This window comes from Bombus pascuorum, chromosome 1, assembly GCF_905332965.1.
Source record: "Bombus pascuorum chromosome 1, iyBomPasc1.1, whole genome shotgun sequence".
Classification (NCBI taxonomy): Eukaryota; Metazoa; Arthropoda; class Insecta; order Hymenoptera; family Apidae; genus Bombus; species Bombus pascuorum.
The window spans coordinates 23,767-48,950 of NC_083488.1; the positions used below are offsets into that span (position 1 = coordinate 23,767).

The 25,184-nt window shown below is 43.7% G+C and overlaps 3 protein-coding genes, 1 long non-coding RNA gene and 1 pseudogene across 4 annotated transcripts in view; 1 reads left to right on the forward strand and 4 right to left on the reverse strand.

Annotated features, from left to right (window-relative positions):
- Nucleotides 1-141: 141 nt before the first annotated feature.
- LOC132914507 (uncharacterized) lies at nucleotides 142-5,869 on the reverse strand. The gene is made up of 2 exons (XM_060973685.1): nucleotides 3,461-5,869; nucleotides 142-3,405 (listed from the first exon to the last, which is right to left on the reverse strand). The coding sequence occupies exons 1-2, from the start codon at nucleotides 5,867-5,869 to the stop codon at nucleotides 142-144; spliced, it is 5,673 nt and encodes a 1,890-aa protein (XP_060829668.1).
- A 3,363-nt stretch (nucleotides 5,870-9,232) lies between these two features.
- On the reverse strand, nucleotides 9,233-11,722 carry LOC132916068 (uncharacterized). The gene is made up of 2 exons (XR_009660009.1): nucleotides 9,882-11,722; nucleotides 9,233-9,820 (listed from the first exon to the last, which is right to left on the reverse strand). It is a non-coding gene; the product is annotated as an uncharacterized LOC132916068 (long non-coding RNA).
- Nucleotides 11,723-13,100: 1,378 nt separating this feature from the next.
- LOC132916069 (cuticle protein 19.8-like) lies at nucleotides 13,101-17,271 on the reverse strand. Its single transcript, XM_060975808.1, has 4 exons — nucleotides 16,019-17,271; nucleotides 15,485-15,680; nucleotides 14,900-15,171; nucleotides 13,101-14,760 (listed from the first exon to the last, which is right to left on the reverse strand). Exons 1-4 carry the CDS (start codon nucleotides 16,118-16,120, stop codon nucleotides 14,560-14,562), a joined length of 771 nt encoding a protein of 256 aa, XP_060831791.1. The 5' UTR covers nucleotides 16,121-17,271; the 3' UTR covers nucleotides 13,101-14,559.
- A 975-nt stretch (nucleotides 17,272-18,246) lies between these two features.
- LOC132914512 (G-protein coupled receptor Mth2-like) lies at nucleotides 18,247-20,540 on the reverse strand (annotated as a pseudogene).
- A 2,395-nt stretch (nucleotides 20,541-22,935) lies between these two features.
- The window catches only part of LOC132910635 (roundabout homolog 2-like), a 28,473-nt gene continuing 26,224 nt past the window's right edge, over nucleotides 22,936-25,184 (forward strand). Inside the window, exon 1 of the mRNA XM_060966439.1 lies at nucleotides 22,936-24,309. Within this exon, the coding sequence (XP_060822422.1) occupies nucleotides 24,249-24,309 (61 nt within the window). The 5' untranslated portion in view covers nucleotides 22,936-24,248. The remainder of the gene's footprint in view (nucleotides 24,310-25,184) is intronic.

Genomic DNA, 25,184 nt, shown 5'->3' on the forward strand with positions numbered 1-25,184 from the left:
GTGGCTGCTCGTACGCACAGGGAAGAAGAGGGCCCAGGGGTATCACGGTTGAAAATCTCCTGTAAGCCCTCCTCTCATCGTCTTCCCTCCTAGTGCGGAGGGGATGCTTCGCTGTGATCCCCGGGGCAGCCAACCCCGGGGTCATCTTCCTCTTCTTGTTGTTGCCGAATCCGTTGGGGGAGATGGCGGCCTCCCCCCGTTGCGCCCACTTCTCTCGCGTCGTATCCTTGCCGGGTGCTCGGCTCGGACCCTGAGCCGCTCCGCCCGCTCCTTCGCGAGCATGATTTGCTCGCAAAAGTCCCTCACTGCCTCGTAGTCCGACCGGCTACGTAGCAGCGCCTCGACGATCCTCCTTGGGGACAGGTCGTCCCCGATCTTCACCGTCAGGGTGTGTCTCTGCATGGCCCACGCGGGGCAGTGCTGCAGAGTGTGCTGGGCGTTGTCCTCCGCCTCCCCGCAGTGGTGACAGATGTTGGTCACCTCCTTCCGAATCTTCTTCAGGAACTCCCCGAACACTCCGTGCCCGGTGAGCACCTGGGTCAGCCTGTAGGTCAGCGGAACGCCCCGCGCTTCCTTCCACCTGTCCCAGACGGGCAGGACCGCGTCTACCGCGCGGTGGGACGTCTTCCTCGCCTCCTTCTCCAGTAGGAGCCGCCATCTCTCCCATGTCTCCTCTTCTATCTCCTTCCTCACCTGCACAGGGTCTTCGTCTCGATCCCCGTCCCTGACTCTCGTGGCTCCGTACACCTTTTGAAGGGCCAGGGCTTGCAACGCGTATGGAGGGGATGCCGCCAGGACGGTCGCGGACGCGTGCGACACCGTCCTGTACCCTCTCGCTATCCTCAGAGCGGTGGTGCGTTGAGCCGCCCGCAGGAGTGCCTGACTTCGCCTGCTCGCGGCCAGATCCCTCGCCCAGATGGGCGCACCGTACATCGCTCGGGCTCTGACCACCCCGTCGTACAGCCTGCGCACCGCTCTCCCGGCGCCTCCGATGTTCGGCAGGATGCCGCACAGGGCGTTGGCCGCCGCCGCCACCTTTGGGGCGAGGCTCTCGAAGTGGGGCTCGAACGACCATTGGTCGTCGATGATGAGGCCGAGGTACCTCAGTTGGCTCCCCACCCGGACCCCTACTCCGTCCACGTCGATCGTCAGTCCATCCGGGGGCGGTCCTCTGCGTCTTCCGTCGTAGAACCCGAGCGCCTCCGTCTTGGCCGGAGCGACCTTCAGCCCCAGTTCTCCGATGGCCCTCGCCGCTCGCCGGGTGGCCTCCGTGGCAGCCTCCGCCGTCTCGTACCACCAGCGCCCTCCTGCCACGACCAGGGTGTCGTCCGCGTAGCAGATCAGTCCCGTGCTTCCGGGCATCGGGGTGCGGAGCACGTAGTCGTAGGCGGTTATCCACAGCATCGGTCCCAGGACCGAGCCCTGCGGCACCCCGCGCTCCACCGCTCTTCTCTCCTCTCCCTCCGTGGATCTGTACGTTATCCACCTCTCCCGGAGGTATGCCCCGATTATCCTCCGGAGGTACCCCGGAACCTCGAAGAATCGCAGGGCCTCTCTGATCTTGCTCCACGGGATCGAGTTGAAGGCGTTGGTGATGTCCAGGGAGACCGCTATCGCGATCCCTTCTCGAGCCACCACTCTCTCCACCCCCTCTCTCAATCTGCGGATCGCGTCGATGGTGGACCTCCCGCGACGGAACCCGAACTGGTTGTCGTGCCAGCCTGGTACCCTGGACTCCATGTGCGCCCCCAGACGGGAGGCGATTACTCTCTCGAAGAGCTTGCCCACCTCGTCCAGGAGGCATATCGGCCTGTACGCCGATGGGGACTCCGGCGGTCGACCCTCCTTCCTCAGCAGCACCAGCCTCGCCACCTTCCACGCCCGGGGGTATGCGCCTTCCCTCAGGCATCTGTTGTACAGATGCAGCAGGCGGGGGGCCATGATGTCCATGGTCTCCGCCCACACCCGCCCGGGGATTCCGTCCGGCCCCGGCGCCACGTCCTTGGCAGCCATCTTCTTGGTGGCTGCTTCCAGTTCCTCCCTCGTTATGTGCGCTCCGGGTTGATCCGTCGCCGGTCCGCCGCCGCCGCTCCGAGTGCATCCCCTCTCCTCGTGAGGGGCCTGTTCCGTATACTCGCGGCGCCTCGGGGAGTCTTCCTCCTCTTCGCCTCCTTCTTCTTCCGGTCGTGGGAACAGCGTGTCGATCACCCGTGCTAGTATTTCCCGATCCATGTTCTCGGTTATCGGGGGAGCCGCCGGCCTGAGTTTCTTCAGCACCGTCTTGTACGGTCTTCCCCATGGATCGGATTCCACGGATTCCAACAGCCGTTTCCACGACGCCTCTTTCGCTTCCTTTATGGCCCTTTGCAGGGCCATTCTGGCCTCTCTGTGGGCCCTGTACCTCTCGAGGATCTCCTCTTCGTTGCGGTTCCGCCCTCTTCTTCTCGCCCTGGCTAGCAGCCTGCGGGCTCTGTGGCAGTCGTCTCGCAGGTCCGCGATCTCCCGCGACCACCAGTAGACGCTGCTGTTGTCGCGCCTAGACCCGGCGCTGGTTCGCGGCATGGAGGCGTCGCAGGCTCTCCTCATCCATTCTCCCAATTCCTGCGCCTCCCCGTCCACGTTGCCTCGGTTCTTGTTCCTCTTCGCGTCCCAGCACCAAGCCGCTACGGTGGCCGTTGCCCGAAGCATGTCCCCGTCCCTCTCCTTCAGTTTCCATCGGCGAGGAGGGGGCAGCCCCGGGCGGCTCGATGTCCTTCCCTCGACGTTGTTGTTGTTGTCGCCGCTCGTGCTTCTCTTGGCGGGTTCGATGTCCATTAGCACGTAGAGGTGGTCCGCTAGCGTTTCCATCTCTACGGCCACCCGCCAGTTCCTTATTCTGGGGTGGAGCCTCTGCGTCGCCCACGTCAGATCTATGACCGACGCTCCTCTCCGCCCCACGTATGTGGACTCCGAGCCTCTGTTGACCAGCACGAGACCGAGACCCGCGGCCCAGTCCGCCAGTTCTCTGCCTCTCGTGGTGGTTCTGTCGTTGCCCCACGTCGTGGAGTGGGCGTTGAAGTCCCCCAGTACGAGCACCTGTCGGGGGAGAAGCCTCCTTACGCACTCTCCCATCTCGTCCAGTAGGTCCTCGAACGCCCGGATGTCGCAGTTGGGAGAGATGTATACCCCCACCACCACGAGGTCCGTCCATTCGACCGCCACGAACCCGTTGCCTCTTTCCGCGACTCGCCCGGAGACTCCCGAGGTACACGGCCAAGTGATGGCGACCCATCCGCTTAGATCTCCCGCCCATTGGGGGGATGCGGGGATGTTGTACGGCTCCGCCACCACCGCCACGTCGGTCCCGCTCTCCCGGATGGACTGGTAGAGCAGGTCCTGGGCCCTTCCGGCTCTGCCCAAGTTACACTGGAGGACCCGGAATTTACTCGGTCACCTCCATGGCCTCCCCCGGGCCACTCACTCCGATGGTGCTATCCTTCCCTCCGGCTGGTGGGTTGCCCGACAGGCTGGCCTGCTCCGCGGCTCCGGTGACGCCCTTGCTCGTGGTTGTCGCCGTGGCCTCTGCTGCCTTGGCCATCGCCGTTCTCCGCGCCCTTCTCCTTCCGGATGGTCCTACCTCCGGTGGTTTGCACGCCGCGCTTCCCATCCTGTGTTTTGACGGGGCTCCTTTTGCCTCGCAGATGGGGCATCTCGGCGATGCGGCCGTGCAGTTCCTCGCCCTGTGCCCCTCTTCTCCGCACCGGAAACACAGGTGGGTTCTTCTCACCGGGGAGACGCACATCGCCGCCATGTGGCCCACCTCCAGGCATCGGAAACACTGGAGCGGTCTCCTGGGGAGTGCGATCACCTTTGCCCTGGTCCACCCCAGTGTGACCCTCCCCGCTTGAGCCAGTTTACGGGCTCCGGCCACGGGGCACTTGGCGTAGAATATCCCCATGCCGCTTCTAGATGTTCCCGCGCTCCATGCTCTGACGTCGCGGGGCTGGCAGTCCGCCGCCTTGGACAGCTCCTCCAGCAGTTCTTCCTCGTTCAGGGATATGTCGACCCCCACCAATTTGATCTCGGCCGTCGGTACCGGGACTGATACTCTGACGGTGGAGGGGTCCAATACCCCGGCTAATCGCGACGCCAACTGCGTGGCCTTGCTCATGCCGGCGTCGTCCGGGATATTGATCACCATGGCCCCGGTCGCCGCCTTTCTCGTTCGGACGTACTCCAGTCCGCATTTCTGGAGGGTCTTGTCCCGTCTCGCCTCCGCCAGGATCTCCTCGTACGTCTTCGGAGCCCCGTCCCTCAGCGTGAGCGTTACCGCCGATGACGTTGGGGGGGGTCGGAGTGCTGGCCGCACGACCGCCGATCCCGCCCTGCCCGCCACCGTCGCGTACGTCCGTTTCGCCGGTTGGGCTCCTGCCTTCTTCTCTCCGTTTCCTTCTCTCCTCCTTTCCCCTCCACCTAATGCGGCCGGGGTCGTCCTTGGCGGTTGCCCGGCTGGTCCCACCGCCGATCTCGTCCTGTTTGTTTGTGGCGCTATGGGGAGAGGGGCGCCGTGGCCCGCTTCTTTCCTCCTCTGTTCCCTGGCCTTCCGTCTCGCCTTCCGCGAGACCATGGTCCTCCATTCCCCGTCCGTCTCCTGTCCCTGTCCCTCTTGCTGTTGAGAGGGTTGGGAGGATTGCGGGGGTTGTTGGGGAGGCTTCGGGCCCGCCGTCCGCGGCATCGTCGTCCGCTCTTTGTCGCCGCTGTTGTTCCCTCCTGTCGCTTGTCTCAGCAGGCCCGTTCCCCTGAGGGCTTCCCTGAGCTCTTCCCTCAGGGTCCCCAACAGGGATGGGCCGAGGCTGCTTATCGACTTCTTTAGCATCTCTATTTCTGCTCCGATGTCGTCCTTGGCCCTCCCGCTGCTCCGGGGAGCCTGCGCCTCCGTCGGGGACGGCGCCGCTGTCTCGGCCGTGCCTTTCAGGAACCTGTCTATCCTTTGTTCCAGCTCCTCGTTCCTCCTCTTCAGGCTTTCCACCTCTCTTTCCAGCGCCTCCCTCTTCTTCCTTTCTTCCAGGAAGTCTGGCACCCGGGAGGTGGTTGTTTGGTGGGACCATGCCGCGACGGTGTACTCGACCGCGTCCTTGAGGGTTTTGACGTACGTCCCCTTGAGGTTGGAGGACGTCGCCGCCACCTTCAGGACCTCGGCCTGATGTCGCCGTACTTCGGCGTCCACGTCTCTCGGTGAGGACCCTTGGATAACGTTCCTCATTCGGTCCGACACCTCTGGAGTCACTTTCGTTATTTTTCTCTTCTTGCCCCTCCAGGTGACCGAGGCCATTGACTCCTCGTCCTCCGATCTGCCTTCCGAGGTCGACTCCTTTCTCATCTGAGACGACTCTATCGAGCCGTCTATGGACCTGTGCCCATCTTGCGCTTTCACTTTGTCCCTGACGTTCTTGGGGATTTTGAACGTCTGGAACATGTTGCCGCTGTGCTCCGCTGCGGTTGGAAGCGGGGTTGACGGGACCGCGAGCGGGGCGTGCGACGGCGTCGGTGTCGGTTTCCCTCCCCGGCTGTTGCTTCTTCTCCTGTCCTCGGGTCCCGCCCTCTCCGCTTTTCTCTCCCCGCTTCTTCCGCGGTTCTTTGCCGCTTCGATGTTGTTCGCTTTTGTCCTTGCGGGAGGCCCACCCTCGCGGGTCTCCTCCATCGCGACGTCTTCCATTTCTTCACCGGACGCGTTTACGCGTATGGGGGCCCGGTGGCCCACCCCCACACGGCCACGGTCGCTAGCTAACGACGCAGTGGGGCCCGCTTGACCACCCACTCCTGCGCCGGTACTGGGGTATCCCTCCCCTGCACCGTAAACGTCGATTTCTTGGTTATCCTTCATATCCATATTTTTTCTTTCTTCTTCTTCCTCCTTCCTCCTTCCTTCTTCATCAGGTGCATGGTTGACGAGCCATGCCCTCGTTTGCTTTGCCACTCACTCTTTCGCACCCTACCCCGGTCGGGACCGATGCAGGATGACGGGGAGCCCCACGTGAAGGTGAGGTGAGTGGTCTTGACAGATATGGGCCCACCAACTTCTCCGAAGTTCTCCGCACCGGATCAGCGATCTGACGGGCGCCACAGCGCCGACCAGCCGCCACCCGACTATAGGTGAACATCAGATACATCGGGGTTTCTCAGGGCATGATGCTACGCACTGAGAACCCATACCCGCCTCGTGCTCCCCAACCTAACCCCAACCTAACCCCAACCTAACCCCAACCTAACCCCAACCCTCCAGATCGTTGTGGAATGCTCTCCAACGATTTCCAACACCGTAGAATGGTTTTCCAACCCTCCACAACGTTGTGGAAGGCACTCCGACGATTTCCTACCCCGCAGAATGGGTTTCCAACCATCCACAACGTTGTGGAAGACTGTCCAACGATTTCCAACTCCGCAGAATGGATTTCTAACCCTCCACAACGTTGTGAAAGACTCTCCAACGATTTCGAACTCCTCAGAATGGATTTCTAACCTCCACAACGTTGTGGAGGTATACCCAAAGATTTCCAACCCCGTAGAATGGTTTTCCAACCATCCACAAGGTTGTGGAAGTATCTCCTACGATTTCCAACCCCGTAGAATGGTTTTCCAACATTCCAGATCGTTGTGGAAAGCTCTCCAACGCTTTCCAACCACGCAGAATGGTTTCCCAACCATTCACAAGGTTGTGGAAGGCTCTCCACCGATTTCCTACCCCGCAGAATGGTTTTCCAACCCTCCACAACGTTGTGGAAGTATCTTCAACGATTGCCAACCCCGTAGAATGGTTTTCCAACCCTCCAGATCGTTGTGGAAGGCTCTCCAACGATTTCCAACCCCGCAGAATGGTTTTCGAACCCTCCACAACGTTGTGGAAGGCTCTCCAACGATTTCCTACCAAGCAGAATGCTTTTCCAACCCTCCAGATCGTTGTTGAAGGCATTCCAACGAATTCCAACCCGTCAGAATGGTTTTCCAATCATCCACAACGTTGTGGAAGACTCTCCAACGATTTCCTACTCCGCAGGATGGATTTCTATCCCTCCACAACGTTGTGGAAGTATCTCCAACGATTTCCAACCCCGTAGAATGGTTTTCCAACCCTCCACAACGTTGTGGAAGTATCTCCAACGATTTCCAATCCCGTAGAATGGTTTTCCAACCCTCCAGATCGTTGTGGAAGGCTCACCAACGATTTCCAATGCCACAGAATGGGTTTCCAACCCTCCAGATCGTTGTGGACTGCTCCAAAGCGATGTCCAACCCCGTAGACTGGTTTTCCAATTAATGGCTTAAAAGTTCCAAATAATGGCTTACATGTTATAAATTAATGCCATAAATGTAATAAATTAATAGCTTAAATCTTATCAATTAATGGAATAGAGTTTGCAATGTAATAGCTTAAAAGTTAGAAAATAATAGCTTAAGCGCTATAAAATAATAGCTTAAGTGTTATAAACTAGTAGCTTAAATGTTAGAAATTGGCCGGTGAAATGTTATAAATTAATAGTTTAAATGTTAGGAATTAATGGCTGAATTGTTATGAATTACAGGTTTAAATGTTATAAATCTATTGTATAGTTGTTAGAAATGGACGCCTGAAATGTTAGAAATTCACGTCTGAAACGTAATAAATTAATAGTTTAAGAGTTATAAATTAATGGCTTAAATGTTATAAATTAATAGCTTAAATGATATGAATTAATGGTTTAAATGTTATAAATTAATAGTATAGATATTAGAAATGGACGCCTGATATTTTAGAAATTCACGGCTGAAGTATTATAAATTAATAGTTTAATAGTTATAAATTAATAGCTTGAATGTTACAAATTAATGGCTTGGATGTTATAAATTAATGGCATAAATGTAATAAACTAATAGCTAAAATGTAATAAATTATTGGCCTTGTTATGGTTATTCGGTGTATGTGGAATTAAAGAAACGCGTGGGTAAATTGTAAGGTATTGTAAGTATATATATCGTGAATATTAAAGTTCAAAGTGTGGAATACAATGTAAGCCGTTCCAGATCCTCACGCTAGTGTCACGACCGGCTCACTTTAAAATCGGAGATAAAGATGTGGCGGCACTCGGCGACAATGTATATCGCTGAAGTGCCTAATGAACCATCAACATCCCAACGGCCCTTCCACCGAAGGCTCTAGAAGAAAGAGCGCGTGGCAACGGCCGCGGACGCCTGGCAAATGCGTGGACGGTGGGGATGTTGAGGGATAACAAAAGAAAGCGATCGGATCCGATCGAAAGTAAAAAATCATAAGAGCTTCAGTCTTAAAAGGTCACGCTTAGAGCTCTGAAGTAGATTGTAAAACCAAGTGTTAGAAGAAAAATAAAGTTTCTTTTTTTTTATTCTTTTTTGTTGTTCTTTTGCATAATTTTACGTGACACTAGCAATGTTACCCTGAGACGAAAAGAACCGCCGCAACCAACGTCGCACGTGTATTTGTAAATACATTTGGTATTTGTAAAAAAACAAAGAAGAAAAATCGCGGACACGTACCGCGGTAGCCACAACCACGACATTTTCTAAAATAATTGTTGATAACTAATTTAATTAAAGGGAAATTCCGGTAGAAATCGGTGTGTGAATCTTGCCAGAGGTTCTGCCTTTGTCTTACGATGCTGAAAATTCATGACTTTTACTAGGGAAAAGAGTAATTAAGGAATAATCGTGAAATTAGAGGGAGAAGTACGTCTGTCCTTGTCGCACAATATAGCTCTCCTTGTCTAGCGGCAGATGAGATACCTTCTCGTACATTTTATGCTCCTTGTTACTTTCCCATAGTTACAGCCGTCTTCCATAGATGGCAGCATCGTCCGTACACGTGTTTTTCTAATTCATCGAATTTTCGATAATTCAGTTAGTAACAATTATCCACGACGACCGCCCGTGACCCGGGGTGACTCCGTCAATTTTCGTATGATTTTCGCTAAACGTAGTTAATTTACGATCTTTTGTGCACGAAGAACTTGGCACAGTTTCTAAGGAAGTTTCTACAATTCTTTAGAGTGTGAATTAATCGCGCAAAAGGTTGATTATAATAACCAATCGTGAAGTTGGCCAGTGGTCAACCTATAGTCAGCTATTTCAGGGGGAGAAGAATTTATATAATATTTGGATTCGTAGCAATTGCAGATCTTTTACAACATTGTTAATTTTTGCAACTCGACAGAATGTTTTATATCGATTAATAAACTTTCTCAACTTCGTTCCAAGCATATACCGTTGTTCAACAATTACGTTAATCATTAAATATACGTGTAATTCTAATATTTTCACACAGATAGTTCTGCTCTAATTCTGTTTCTAATATAAGATTATGTTAATATGTTGTTCTAGGTCAATTATTCATTTAACTACTTACGTCGTTTTATTTAATAACGTTTATAATTTGTAATTGTAATATCCGGTAGAATTCTCTCTACATATATTTGAATCTGTAGTGCGATAAATGCTCGTGTCCTTACTCATTTACATGACATGCCTACCCCAACCAGGCACGGTACTCTTCTTCTCTTTCTTCCCATACCTACCAAATGTACAACAAAAATTGCTTACGGGAGCAAAATCGGTTAGCTTTCATTACCTCGAGACGGTTTGGACACACCACCCCGGGGAAGAAAACCCAGGGTGAAGAAACGAGCCTCCTGCAACAACAACAGGGCTCCGCACGCAGCTTCGAGAATCCAACATGTCACCAAAAAGTTACGAGTCCGACACCTTACCGCGGAGCTAACCGCTACGTTTATGTTTAATCCATTTTTTCCACAATCACCGCTCTTTTGTCTTCTATCTTTTAATCAAAAGAATATTTTAGATACACCCTATTATTCTCTACCCTCCTTTCCACTCACCACCCATTTACCACTTATTAAATTTACCAAGTCCTATACATTTCTCTCTTCTTTCTATGCCAACTTTCCTTTCTCAAATAACATTACGCCTTTCAACAATTTTCTTTCTTTCTATTCCCTTCTGCCAAACCTTATTCCAACGTTTTTCTTTCCTGTCAGACTCCGTGACGTACTGTAATTCTCACCCAGGCCTACACCAAGGATATAATTACCACTATATATTTATTATAATTCTATATAATTACTACATTTAATAATACCGTTCCATTTTATTTCTAATATCTTTCATTCCTTTAAATGGACGTCATTTAACGTTAATCACTTTCCATATATTATCATATAATTACAAGATTCCAATCGTGTTATTCCTTATTAATATATTCCCAGATATAATTACTACCTTTCGTAATGGTATTTTATTTCATTACCCATACATTCAACAATTACACCTTTCTTAACGCAACCATATTCTTAATCTTTAAAAGCTATTCTATCTTTTTAAAGCCTACTTTACATTTATCTACATTTATCTTTTTAAAGTCTACTTTCACAATTTATGGTCAATGGTCGAATAAACAATGCACACATATATCCTAAATGTATCTTCGTTTATTCTTCAGTCTCCTAGAATCCAAACAAATCCATTCTTTTGCCATCCAGAAAATTACATTGCCTTACGTATTACTTAATATCATTTTATACTCTCTTTCCCTTCCTTTCTTACTTCTTTCAACTTTCACGCTTCTAACGTCTACAATTATTTTACACATTTTACAATTTTCTAACAAAATTAACCCATTTTTTGACAAATTCCCACGCTCAATCAACATCGCTATTGCCTTTCCCGATCCAGTTTTTCGCACACCCAAGTTAGGTACGCGTTTATTTTATTTACATATCTTTATTACACACCTCGTTTTTTCACTCTATACTTTTACGCTCTTATCGCTACTTACTTTACGCAAAACGTTTTACATTTCTAAACGCTTTTATTTACACATCTTATTTACACATTCACGAACTACTTCTTTCTGCCCTTCCTACGTTTCACACATTTTCTCCAACGCTCGCAACACAACCAACGAGATAATACATTTTCTCACTATCAGCAATTAAACGCTCTTTTCCTTCTTCTTGTTGTTACTCCTCCTGCTGCTCCGCTTCTCCATCTGCACCATCCATGCTCGCCGGCAATTTATAATAAGGAGAACAAACCGGTATAACCTATAACCCGTATCAGCCAATTAGAATTACCCTTCACGTTATATTTACCCCGACCTGCGATCAACGCATACCTTTAGGTTAAACTTCCGACCATGTAAAACTCTACAATCGTGGAATATGCGTGTTCGTCAGACGGCCGAGCCACCGTGTACATGAAGATGTTGGTCATGAACTACGTAGGGTTCAGATCGACCACTCCGTCCAATAATTTCTTGTTCTAGTACTTTCGAATAAATTTAACATGTATAAAAGACCCAATTAGCGTATTGGCCTTATTACGCTATCGTGTCAACACAGTCTTATCTCTCTGTATTACATATAGTTTTAGTATCGTCTTACTTAATCTAATTCCACTCATGCGCCATTCTTTTCTTTCTATTTACATCTTGTTTCTTCGTTTTTCGTTCCCTTTGCTACAAATTATAGCGAATATAAAATTATAGAATTATAAAATATGAACTATATCGCTTATTTTATATTCGTAATCACATTCTCCATTAAAACATTAACCTAATACCTATACCAATAACCATTTGAGTGCAGATTGACAGCAGAACGTTAACAAGCTGTACACAGCATAATCAGACGGCAGAAAGGCAGCAGATCCTGCATAAATTCAGCAATTTAAAGCGCGCATGCCCTGTCATTTAAATAAGACCATTAAATTACTCTTATTGCTATTATTGTAGATAAATAAGTAATTTTCGTAATACTTTTCTTATTAATAATAAATATATATTTATTGTTTTACAGTATACGTTTATGTATTAAAGCATAAATTAACGTTAGGAAGCCAATGCCTCAATTTCCAATTTCACAAATACAGTATACAGTCCGTTTTAAATGTACACGCGCGAATATTTCTCCAAGTATCAGAAATGCGAAAAAATGTTTCCGATTAAAGTTGTTCGACTTGACGAGGGGAACTTAATAAGATATTTCCATTGTTTGCTATGTTCGTTTTTAAAGAGATTTCAATGCCAATGGATCATTTGGTTCAATGGTACTGCATATCTTTTTCTACATCGTTCGAGAAATGTACAAGCTTGGGTCGAAAAATGATTAATTTAAAAGATATTACAGATTTAATCTCCTACAGGTTATCGTATGAATAGACAAGGAAAGACAACGCGCGGCCTTTATGTTTACGTTCCCGCTGCTGTAAGATGACGAAAATACTGACGCGTGTGCTACACGCCACACGAATTCACCACGCAACATACAGACAGAATTCACTGAAGTAGTATCGATAGTAGGTCGGGCTATTTTCCTTTTTTTTTTTTCTTTTTTCTGCGAAAATCTTGGAAACTAGGGCTGAACGCCGATTACACGCGTATACAGGGGAAAGTTGTTGAAAATATCCAATATTTGAAATGTCTAACATATCCAAAGATCATTGAAATCGAAGAGGAACTAGCTTTTCTACAAGTTCAATATACAAATATCAATTATTCCTTCGTCTACTGTATTCATAATTAATTTGTTATTACTTAACACAAGCGTCGTCGGCCGTCGGAGTGAAAGTGCAAACCCAACCCCCAAACGCGATACATTGATGATATTCGTTTTTAAATGAATTATAATTTATAATAGACATCCTTTGCAGCCTCGCGAATGCAAGTTGTGCACGGGGTCTTTCAGATCGCACGAGCCCCGTTTGTAAACAGAAGATAGAGTAAGGTAACGAATACTGATGTATACGCTGGCGCAGATGCATAACTGTAGGCAAAACTACACTGTAATGGTAGCGGCAGTTTTTCGCCAATATCTCAGAGACTAAGGCCGAGCGACGATATTATTGAAAAGTATGTTGTAATTGAACAACTCTACTTTCAATAAAACTGAGGAGAAGATAAAGATCACTTAGAGTATCGTTTATGAAAGGAAACAATGACTTGCGATCAGTTGAAACAAGAATTCGAAAATTATAGAGAAAATTATAGAGAAACAAAATAAAATAGAAGCTGATTCATTTATATCCATTAAAGTAGATTCACTGAAATAATTTAGAGCCTTTTCTATAATGAAAAACAAGATGTTTCTTCCCTGCTCCCTATTACTTATTACTATTTTTTTTTTATTAATATTTATTAATTACTATTACTTATTTTCATGAACATCGTATGTAGATATATCGACCAAAAACTTGCTTTTGCTCTAATTTCCTTACATTAATTTATATATGACGCTAATAACGTTGTAGTTCTCGCGCCAATGCAATATGTCGAGAACAGTGGTGCTGTATGAGATGTTTTGCGAGGTTTAAATTTTGCTCGCAATACATCCAAAGTGCCGCTATCGAGTTGTAGAAATATTTATTCATAATTTTGAAGTATATATGACAGTACGATGTACAATTTTGCGCGCTTGAGATGAAAACATAAATTGGTTCTTCTGTTCATTTTTTCAATACAAGTTTCGTTTATCTTTGGCCAATACCAATGGGCGATAAACATTTTGCTTTCTTCCGCTTTTTTCTTTTTCTTCTTTTTCTATTGCTTATCAAACTCACTTGGAATGATTCCAAAACCAATCTCTCGCAAGGCTTCGCAAGGTTATTATAAATTTAAACCATACTGCTCGTTTGCCAAATAATATATTTATTTTGTATGCGATATTGTATCCAGTAACGGTACGTCTTTAAAACGGAAGGACTTCACTTGGATAGAAACGCAAACGCCGTTTTAATTATGTCTAAATCTTGAAATCTAATTATCTAGCATATACTTTTCATCTTTGGAGATTTATAGGTGCGACGATTAATAGTTATAGTAAAAAATACAAAGATTTGCCTCGTATTCCGCTCAGTTCATTTCTTTCGTCAACGAGGCTCGTGATCTGTCTGCTCGTGTCATAGAATGCATGTAAATAAATATTTCTATCCTTTCGACTTTGCTCTTTAAACAGGTCAAAGTGTTCCATAAAAATCACTACAAGTATTTAATGACTTGGTTATGAAATCTTGAACGGAACCAAGAAAGAAAAGAAAAGAAATGAAGAGAAAAAGATCATTCGTCATAAATGCAGGATGGCAGATTAACCGTATAGTAGCTATTTCTATATCGTTATAGTGGTAGAGATGTTGGAATGAAAATTCTATATCATTAGACCGATACTCTTGAGTAAGATTTTGTCTTCGGCGTAAAACAGCAAAATATGTATTTTGTAAATATTATAAATTTGGGATATGTTTGCCAGTAATTGATAATAAGGGAAAAGAAAAGAAACGATGGATAACAATGAGTGGAGATGACAAATAGAAATGCATCAAGGTCGCTGCATGCCATCGGTAACGTTTTCAAGTACACGAGGTTAGATATCCAACGTTTTCAAAGCAAAAAATTTTCAGAATTCGCATTCGAGCAAAGTGAAGCAAAACTGAGGAGAAGGAGATAAAATGTCATGTCGAATCGAATCGAGCCGAGCCGAGTTGCGTTGCATCCCGTTGCGGTATTTAATGAACTTTAACGATGCCTCCGGTACCATAAGCACCCGCAAGAAGCGACTGCGTACCGTAGAGAGAACCTCCTGGTCTTAGACCAAGACCTACGCCAAGACCTAATAAACCCGCGTTCGCGGTGAGTACGTTTGTGGCAGCTACCGTCGGCCCTGCTAGCAACGGTTGTCTCAATATGGGGGCACCTAACAGCGTAGCCTGCAAAATAAACACATAATCTTAACTTAACGAATCGTATAATCGGTATGATGTAGGGCAGTCTGGGGAGTACACTGAATTTAACGTAAGTAGGCAGGGGTTCAGGTTAAAGGAAGAAGAGAGATTACACGGTACGAACCTGTGGACGAACGGCTATAGCGGGTGCGGCTGCAGTGATAACCGATGTTGGTCGTGCCAGCAAGGGAGATGCGACAACAGGCCGTGCGGCTGGGGCTGCAGCGACCGCTGTCTTGACCGTGATGCTAGGATCTTTTTGAACAACAGCGTTGAAACCGTTGACAGGATCGGCAGCATACGAGACCACTCGACGCGAACCATCTGGCTCTATTAAGCTATAACTACCTTGAACCACATCGCCATTACGAGTTTCCTCTTGCGCTTTGTTGTCACCTTTTATAAATTTTATTAATTTAATTTATTGTTTAATTTATTATCAATTTATTAATAAGATACTAGCGTATCCCTATTACTTTGCTTTTCTCATTTTCTCATTTATGTCTACAATGATACAGTATCGCGATCTCTTTTACAAAATCTCCTATTCTCTATTGAGCTAATTCGCGAACAAAGAAAAAAAGGAAATTTTCAAGATTATTATATCCTATTTCCTTTTCGTTGTTTATCTTTTTCGATATTTTATATATTTGACATGGTATCTAACGGGTGACTTCGAATCAGCTTTCACGATAAGGCAAATAAATACCCGTAAGACCATCGGCTACGCTGTAACTGAAGCTATATTGCGGATTTGGATCGAAATTTTCGGTTCTGACGACAGCAGCCGCAGCTTGTGGAAGTGCTGCTGCCACTGTGGCCCCAGTGGGAGCAATTATTCCTGCGCTCGGCCCGATTATTCCCGCATGAACGACAGTTAGGACCGTAGCCAAGTATCCAATGATCTGTATATGAAAAACAAATTGATCAAACAATGTTCTTGCATGTATACACAAATCTGTATGAGGTCTAAGATCTCTTTCACCAGAGGCGATGCGTGTGTCGCGATACCGATGTAACGTTTTTCATTATGGAAGCGTTCACGCGATAGTTCTATAACGAACAATAATATATAGTCTTTGTTTGTCGTAAACACGCGCACGTCTCCAAGAGATAAACTGAAATCTGAATGAGAAACAAGACTAAAATGCAAACATTTTATCTACATATATCGTATATGTGTATAGTGTACATATATAAAGAAACAGAAAACGACAGAAAGAACGCAAAAGCAAATGATTACCTTACAATCCATGATGATGAAAAAGTCAACGACGTTCTGAGACCTCTGTAACAACTGGATACCGTAGCTTTTCGCTAGCGAGGATTTTATACTCTTTGCCATCGGTAGACCCCGCCCTCAACTTTTCTTCGCAGGCACTTTACCCCACTGCGTCGAACTTACTCTTCGGTGAATGTAATAGATCAAGTTGTCTTTGTCATAATTGAGAGTAAAGTTGCTGTTTCCTATGAACTTTTCAATCAAACATCTGATTAAACGTTTACGATCAACTCGTTCACTCTGTCTGTTTCAATTTATTTTTCTATATTAAAACTTGTTTTACAAAATGCTTCGACGCTCGCAAGGAAGCACGATTGAATCACTTATGCGACATTTCATTTAAAATCAATTTTTATTTCGATATGTGTAGACACAAGTGCTTACATAGTGCAGGTGTGGCTATTGGAAGCCTGAAAGTTTTCTTGAACCATTGTTATGCATTAATCGTAATTATTATTACGTATGTATATATTATGCAGTCTCTCTTTTTTTGGAAGAGTAAATTTCGCAAATATCCATGGATCAGTTGTACGTGGACCTTATCTTATGATCTTATGACATAATGAATTTGATAAAAATAGGAATTACCATATTCGATATCGTTATTCGTTCCTTCCTATTTTAAAAAATCAATTTTTGTACCTGCAATATGTCTCTACACCTACGTCAACGGCGTGTGGATGGTAACTTATGATGTAATTTGAATTTGATCAAAAAATTACGATATTTGATATTAATCGAGCCGTTGAGCATCGATTAGAAGACGATGAGAATTATAGTTTCTGATAAAATATCAGATTATATTGTCCTAATTATGTTAAGATGACTGGATAACTAGATTGCCGAAGAAGAAATACAATACATTCGGTATACTTTGTGAGCACAAGATCACTGGTTAGTTGATACTAATGTGAGCTAATAATTGGTATCGTTGCGACATTGAGCTACGAAATCTTGGAGTCGTGGTAAGCGGTGATCGCAGAGGAGATGGATCGCGTAGACAGTATACTGCTCACGCGTTTCGTTCATATGGGTCACGTAACTCTAGGAGTGCTTCAAGGAGCCGCGTGACATCGAGCTCTCAATTTGCGTAACTGTATAGCATCTATCTCGATCTAATCTGGTACGTATATATTTATTCATCTATAATATGTATAAGTACAGTATACAGGTACGACCAATAATAGTTCGATACACGTTGCATAGATCTGTGCACGCGCACACACACGTAGTCATGTGTTATACGTGCATTTGAACGAGTGCAAATAACGTGCCACCGACGAGATATAGATCCTCGTTTGTGGTAACACGTTCCTTTGATTACCAACAGAGTGGTTCAAGAGCGATAAACTACTTTTTGGTCAATCAGAAGTAGGGATTTTCTCTGGTAGATGTGGGTATAAAAGAGCATCAGCTACTTCGTTTTACTTACATTCAGCCACATTCTGAAGGCCCTCCGATTCTCTTACCATTTTCATATCACATGCGACATCATCGATTCGATGGCTTCGAACAATGGTTTGAATTAAAACTAAAGTCTTGCACGAAATTACAAGTAAAGTATAGAGCAAGTTATTCTATAAAATTTGTGAACACAGCATAGAATGTTGTACTTGTTGAAAATACTTCAGAAGACGTTACTTCGTTATACACTATCAAAAAAAAAAAAAAAAAAAAAAAAAGCCAATCCACAATTTCAGGAATCGCAATGATCAACCTTACGGTTTAATAACGTTTAATCGTAACGCTTTGATAACTTTTCCAATTATATAAAAGTATATTGTTTGCTACACAATTTGTAATTGGATCACATGCCGATGCAATTAGTAATTGTGTCTACAACGAGTCTCTTAATGTTTGTGCAGGTTTCATCACTTGCATCTTCTGGAACATAAAAACCTATACCCTAACCACCTGCTATGCATTCTTCTTTCGCAAAATGTTCTTACGAATCTTTGATCGTTGTGCGGAGAGCAGGCAAACGGCGAAAGGAGCTTTAAAAAACACCAACGCGGTAAACTAAAGACAGGTATTAAAATATAGATTAGAGAAAGGAATAAAAAAGGAAGAAAGAACAGAAAATGGGATATTATGTAAAACATGAGACGTTATACGTTATACATTGCTTTATATGCTTGAATTATAATTTCATTTGATAACAATTATTGCCTCGTAATTATAATTTATTAGTGTACTGCTATCGAAGGAAGGGACGGCAGAGAGAAAGTACAATGATTTCAATCATTTATTAGGGAATCTTCGATTCGACTTAAAGTACAGAAAAACGTACGATATCGTCCGCGGCGGTAAAATGGCTAATAACATGAGAATCGGATGAATCAATCGTGAGAATTTTAATAGCCGTAAGTCGGTAAAAGCAGCAGCAGTAAAAATGTTGGTCACCCTGGGTGCGTCCATCAAAGGATACAGCCTAAGAAGAAGAAAGTATCGTTTTTCAGCCGTATTAATTCTGTACGTGTTGTTGTCCGCGAGTGCTGTTGATTTTTGTATTAAGATCATTCTGTAGGATGTATAGCAAAATAGAATGGTGTTCGCGAGACAAGTTATGGCCAGAAATGTAGTAATATAAAGAATTACGGTCAAGTTTGTACCATTCTTTTCATTGAAATTTGGTCTGACAAGAGACGATTTTGGAAATAACGGAGTCAGTTCTACGACACAAGCTAAAATTGTTGGTAGTAACGAACTTCCCCAGGTTCAACTGGCGTACGTTAAAAATTTCTTCCTTTCTCGCTGTTGATTCACTCTAGTCGGTAATGTTAAACGAAGTCGCGTAATAAAAGGCTGAGGATATAGTAAGAAACATCAGTACCAAACCGAGAATGATATAAACATTAGGATGTATGAAAACACGATACAGCACGCACGTCAATGGCGATCAAAATTCCATTCAAGAGTTAGTAAGAGTTTGCACGCACTCCACGAGTTGTTACAAAGCGTAAGAATGAAAATGCGTGTATTGTTTATCGCATGATACTTACTTTCGATACAAGCCATACAACAGGTCGCGTGCCATATACGTTACCGTTACCAAGCATACCGTGTAGAGTTATCGTCAACATATTTTTGAAATTACAACGACTTTGATGATCGTTGATGCCATCGACGTTATCGAAGCAACATTTTCGTATAAACGCTCCGTTCGATACCGCATTATTATTTTGATGAGTACAGTGCACCAATACACGAGCGATATAAAGCAACGTTATCGCGACCCCTGTCATAAACATGTGTAGTTGATCAAATTTCAAATCTAATTCGATGTATATGTATATCTAGGAGATAGTGATTATTTCTATCGAGTTTATGGCATAATTTCGAATGTCTCTATGCTAGGCAAACGCGCACTAGTAACTGAGATCTTCTTTCTCATTTTCCTTCCTTTTCGCTTTTCGCTTTTCGTGACAATTCTCCGTCAGTCGTTATATGTCAGACGAATTTCCTCACTCTATTTAGATCGTCTATCCCCGTTTATCGTTTCCCGATCTTCCGGTTTAGCTATTCGTCTTTCCCTCTCTCCAGTGTATCACGACAATTATTTGTTTCCCAGAAAATCGGGAATTCGTTATTTTAGCGTTTTGTGCGTTGCTCGTAAGTCGTGTTGACTTTAAGTCATACACGCACACAAGTTGTTCGATACATTTAAACGACTTTCGAACGTAAGTCATAACTTAAAAATCGTAATTTGATCTAAATCGTTTACGTCGAGAGATGCCTTTTCGAAAATGAAAAAGTCCTTACTTAGTAGACGCTTTAGTCCGATTTTATTACCAATTCTATTACAATTTATTTACTCGTCTAACTAATTAACTTGAATGCATCGAAATCGATAAGAATTTACGAATAACAACGAACAAACGAAGTACGCGATCACGTTAGATTCGGATGTGATCGATAATATGCCGATTATATAATTCGACAATAGACGTAACGTAACAATAAAATTAGGAAAGCGATCGATCGAAGATAAATTAATACAACATATCCAGAATTGTTTCTCGCTCACTGGAATTCCCCAACAAAGGAAAACCTCTTCCTGTACCATGCATGGACATGACCGCTATTACCTACATCACACTTATACATGTATACATATATAATATATGTATACGATATTGAAACTGGTGAAGAAACAAAGAAAAATTTCTATAAAGAATTTCACCGGAAGTAGTGGCTAAAATGGTTTCAACTTGTAGCGATAACATGTGATAGGTACGCGTCTACGTTTCAGTGCTCCGACAAAAGTTTCATTGTATTGGGTTGGCAACTAATACCACCTATTGACAAAATCCGCAATCACTTATTCACCAACCCAATATTTGTACCTTTTAATTGGCATACATAATACATATACTCCAACGCAACCATATATATATATATATTGATTGTACACATAGATATCATATATAACAAAATACTTACCTCTGTATTTTGCTTGATTAACTTTTAATAGTTTGATCATATCAGTGATCCGTCTCGCTACATCGGTATCCTCCTTCGATCTTGCAATACAGGCAATAGGAATCGTATAATTCTATGTAGACGAAAGGTTTGTTTGATTCGTTGCATAGCAACTAATTGAACGCATAATAAGGGACATGTTAATCGTCGAATTTCTCTTTTCGAAATTAAAACGTTTTCTTGCACTCTCCAGTACCGGAGCAGCCTAAGCCTAAATATTGTCTTCTGTTTAGTGATAAGTACGTTTTATGGATCGGTTGCCGAGAAATATTCATGCCTTCCATCCAAAAGATCCGGCTCATGGTACGCTAAATTATGATATTGGAGCTCTTAACAGACGTCAGAAATGCAATTTAAATTCAAGGAAATGTATCGAGAGAAAGAAAAATGAAATTTATTTGAGAACACATCCAGAAATCAAAGGATTCGTTTCGATTTTACTTAGGTAAACTAATTTCTTTCCATTTTTGTCACTTTTACGCAAAACCATAAAAATATACAGATACATATTAGAGAATGCAACAGCTTCGTCTCAACATTGCAAGTTATTTTCCATACATATGTAGATACGTATTGCACTCACGATGCCCGATGAATGTTCATGAAAATATAGGTGATTTTTTCAATAGACCACGTCATCAGATAGTTGTAGATCTTCTAGAGTACTTTCTGCATACTGATCAACGATTCACGTTTGAAAACGAATGTCAAGCATTAACAGCCGTTCAAGTGGATGATACTGAAATTTCAAGTCATAGCGAGCAATACGTGCATCCTGCAAACTATAGATAACGTATAACGTAATTGTCGATTAACTTTTGTTTATTTTATATTTTGCGAATTTTTTTATCGAAAAGAATTTTATTTGAGCCGTTGCTATATCCGGGTGCATCTGCTATCTATAAGATATCTCCTATCTATAAGAATACATTTACAAATCGAATTTTTTAGATAACCTACCAAATCGATCGTTGATCGTTGATTCGTTTTGTATGCGTTATTTTTCGACATCTCTGTGTTACAAGTATAATTAAATCAAATAATCGTCAAGTTGTTGAAAAACTACTTTATACGTTATTAATTTGTCTGTCCCTATTACGTTTCTAACTCATTCAGTGTCGATTCGATTTTACGTATGTCTGATTGTGAATATTGATTTCAACTATTTGCAAGTTAATTGAATTGCTAACAACGATAGTTGGCACACAATATACTTTTGTGAAATTTCCGGTTATTTACAGGGAAGGGAAACTTGCGATTGCTATTAGCGTTCAATGAATACTGACCAGTCAGTGAGTTTCCGGCATCGACGACTACATACTTACTTGATACATAAGCCGTTGATTAGCATTTCTCGATCATTAACCGTTCGTTATAAATTATTATTTTCTGTAACATTTGTTAAAATTGCAACTTTCTACTTTGGTTGACAACTGTTCTTTGACATTGAAAATCTTATATATAGTCGCGTTGCCTCATTGCCGTTATATCTAAGCAGACTCGATCTTCGATCAGTCTGACCGAAATGTATGACCATCGTTTCTTTCATTACTTACAATTTCTACGTGTCGTCATTCTATGACTAACCCGTAACTCTATCACAGTGCTCGATTGCGTAACAACAAATTTTCGTTTATGTGTAATTGCATAAAAATGAAGCTCGAGGTGTGCAGGCAGCGGATGTATGTTGTTGACTGTGCAATACTGTGCACTGTTCATGGTGCGTACGAGCGCGCGCGCGCATCTGCCATGTACATGGCATGCTGGGTACGCAACATACAATTATCGCGCAGGTTTATCTTATTTATCAAGGCTTATCGCATGTTGCACAACATATAGATGAACTAAACAATTATATAACGATGAAAAAGGTTATGGTCACACGTAATAGTAGATACACGACGTAGTCTACCACATTCGTTTATATAAATAAAATTTGATTAAAACTTGATAATCATATCTACGTGTTAGATACGAAGAAAAGCGTTAAACATATGAAATGTGAAGTATTTACAATCATTTACAGTTATTTACATAGAAATTATTAATAACGTTATTTGGGTAGTTTCTTGGTCACACACTGTCACACCCATAATTTCGGTAAATAGGATAGTTAGGAAGAAAGTAATGGTTAGCTACTACAACCAAGCCAGAAAAAGTTTGTTACTTATATCGATCACTATAATAAGATTTCGAGCAGAAACATTGAAGTATACATAGTCACATATGTGTGTAAGGATGTACGAACGTGTACTTGTATACGTTCGTGGTACATGTTTTGTTGCTGAGAAGCGTCAACTGACGATGAGAACCAAGGGCCGAGAACGGCGAGAACCAAAGAGGTTACGAGAATGAACGAGGATACTCGAAAGCAGCCGAAGTGCCGCGTGGTACACGAAAAGAATTGCTGCGCCCTCAGTCGTGACTCGATCGTCGCGGTGAGTCGACTGTAGTTATTTATAAATTGTCGTTATCCTAAAATTGATTGAATTTTTATATATTATTATAATTGTGCGCACAATTTTCATATTCCTTTCGATAAACAACGCTAATTCTTTTGTCGAAAGATGGCAAATATAATTACAAGTGAGAATAATTGTTCAAGGAACAGAGAAACGGAGCGTAGCTTGACAGTCGGTCACGAAGCGATCGATTTTGAAAGGAACGCCGTTCTTCGAAAATACGGAACCAATCGATCGTATGCTAACCTTAGAGAGTAGAAGACCGATTAAATGGATACCTAATACGAAACGCATCGAATCAGTGATTGTACGTTTATAAGTGGCAATGAGGACGCGCGGTTTTGGATCGATCAAAGAATTAGAATAGTTCTTTCTCTCTCCCTCTTTCTCTCTCTCTCTCTCTCTCCCCCTTTCATCTCTTTCCCCTTATTTCCCATCTCTCCCTGCCTCCCTTCCTTCGGAAGAGAATGAAAGTGTGCTAGAAAAAACGTGACATCGAGTGCATTGGTCGTGATTTCCTTTTCCTTTACGTATTTCGTGTATAACGTGTGTTACGAACACGTATGTGCGTTATTTCTAATATATACGTGTATGCGCCTGTGCGTGTGCATGCGCGCGCGCGCGCGCGAGCTCCGGCGATGTCAGAAGTTCATCGCATGAAAGCAATTGTCGGTTTTGTTCGATAAGAATGGGGCTGCCGGTGATCGACCGACGGTTAGTGGTTTAACGTAACATAACATTACTTGACGCTACTGCAAACATAGTATGCATATTGGTGAATATAGATGAGTGACACATGTATACGTAGCTGGTATACAAATACATGGGGATATAGTCAGTGCGTGTGCGTAGGTGGGTATCGAATATAATGTGGGTGTGGGTGTGCGTTGTTCGTACGTATGGACGTTCGTACGTACGCGTATTTTGTGGTAACGTGTAATGGCATGGAAATGAGGCGCGCGCGAGTGTCACGCCGAAAGATACGCCTCTCGCCTGGAAAGCTACTTTGTGCTCTAAACTCGAAAGGAGAATCCTCTCGCGAGTGGCCGCTCTTACCGGTTTAACCTCGTCGACATCGTGCGTGTGTTCCTTCTGGCCTTTGATTCTATTTATCCGGTTTTCGGATACATCTGTAATTTTCCATTGAATTTTCATCAACATGTATTAACATCAAGTTACAACGATTGTAAAGGGTCTCGTTCGTCATTCACGACCTTCTTCAGAATCTTTGGATATCCGAAAGAAAAATGCGCAACGAGTGGCTAAGAAACTTGTTCGCGACAGCAATTTTCGCCCTTATGGTAGATGGTAAGTCCCCCTTCCTTTCTAAATCTCTCTATTCCTAAATCTGTTAACTTTTCTTTGACGTTCCTCGTACACACACGCACGCATACACACACACTCTCTCTCTCTCTCTCTCTCTCTCTCTCTCTCTCTCTCTCTCTCTCTCTCTTCTGTTCTCTATGTACTTATACATTTCGGAGATTTATATATTTTTTCGCTTTTTAACACAATGCCAGGCCTTCACATCTACATCGTATGTAAATTTAAATAGCGTAAGGGGAAAGAAAATATAGTCAATTATTTACTATCACCGTCATCGTCATCGTCATTATTTCTTGACGCCTAACCATTGTCATAACGAAATGAATAATTTTAGAAAATAGTTTTTTCACTCTTCTACGTAATAATACCAATTACCAATAATACCGTAATACCAATCACAATAAATTGGAAATTTTTGTTTAATTTAATACAACGAATCGTTAAGTTTATAGTTTAATAAAAAGGAGTACAAGCAGAGATACATATTTCTTCTTTTACGACCTCTTGTTCTCAGACGTGCGATAACAAATGAGAAAAGAGACTGACACAAATGGTAATGTTCCTTGAAGATAAATCTTTTGTTCTTGTGAAGTTGGTCTCATTGAATCGACGTTAAAAACAAAAGTCAAGTGAAATTGGGGTGATAATATATCACTGACAACGAGGAATCACGTGTTTGAAAATGGTTGCTTTTAACAGATATGTAACAGAAATTATTCGAGCATGATCAATGACAAAGAGTAAATAATTATGATTTCTGTACAACTAATTCAATTACTTTTTTAAGTCGTTATACAGCTTCCGTTTGAAATAAAACGGAACGCAATCTATTATGTTACAATTTACAATTAGCGAAA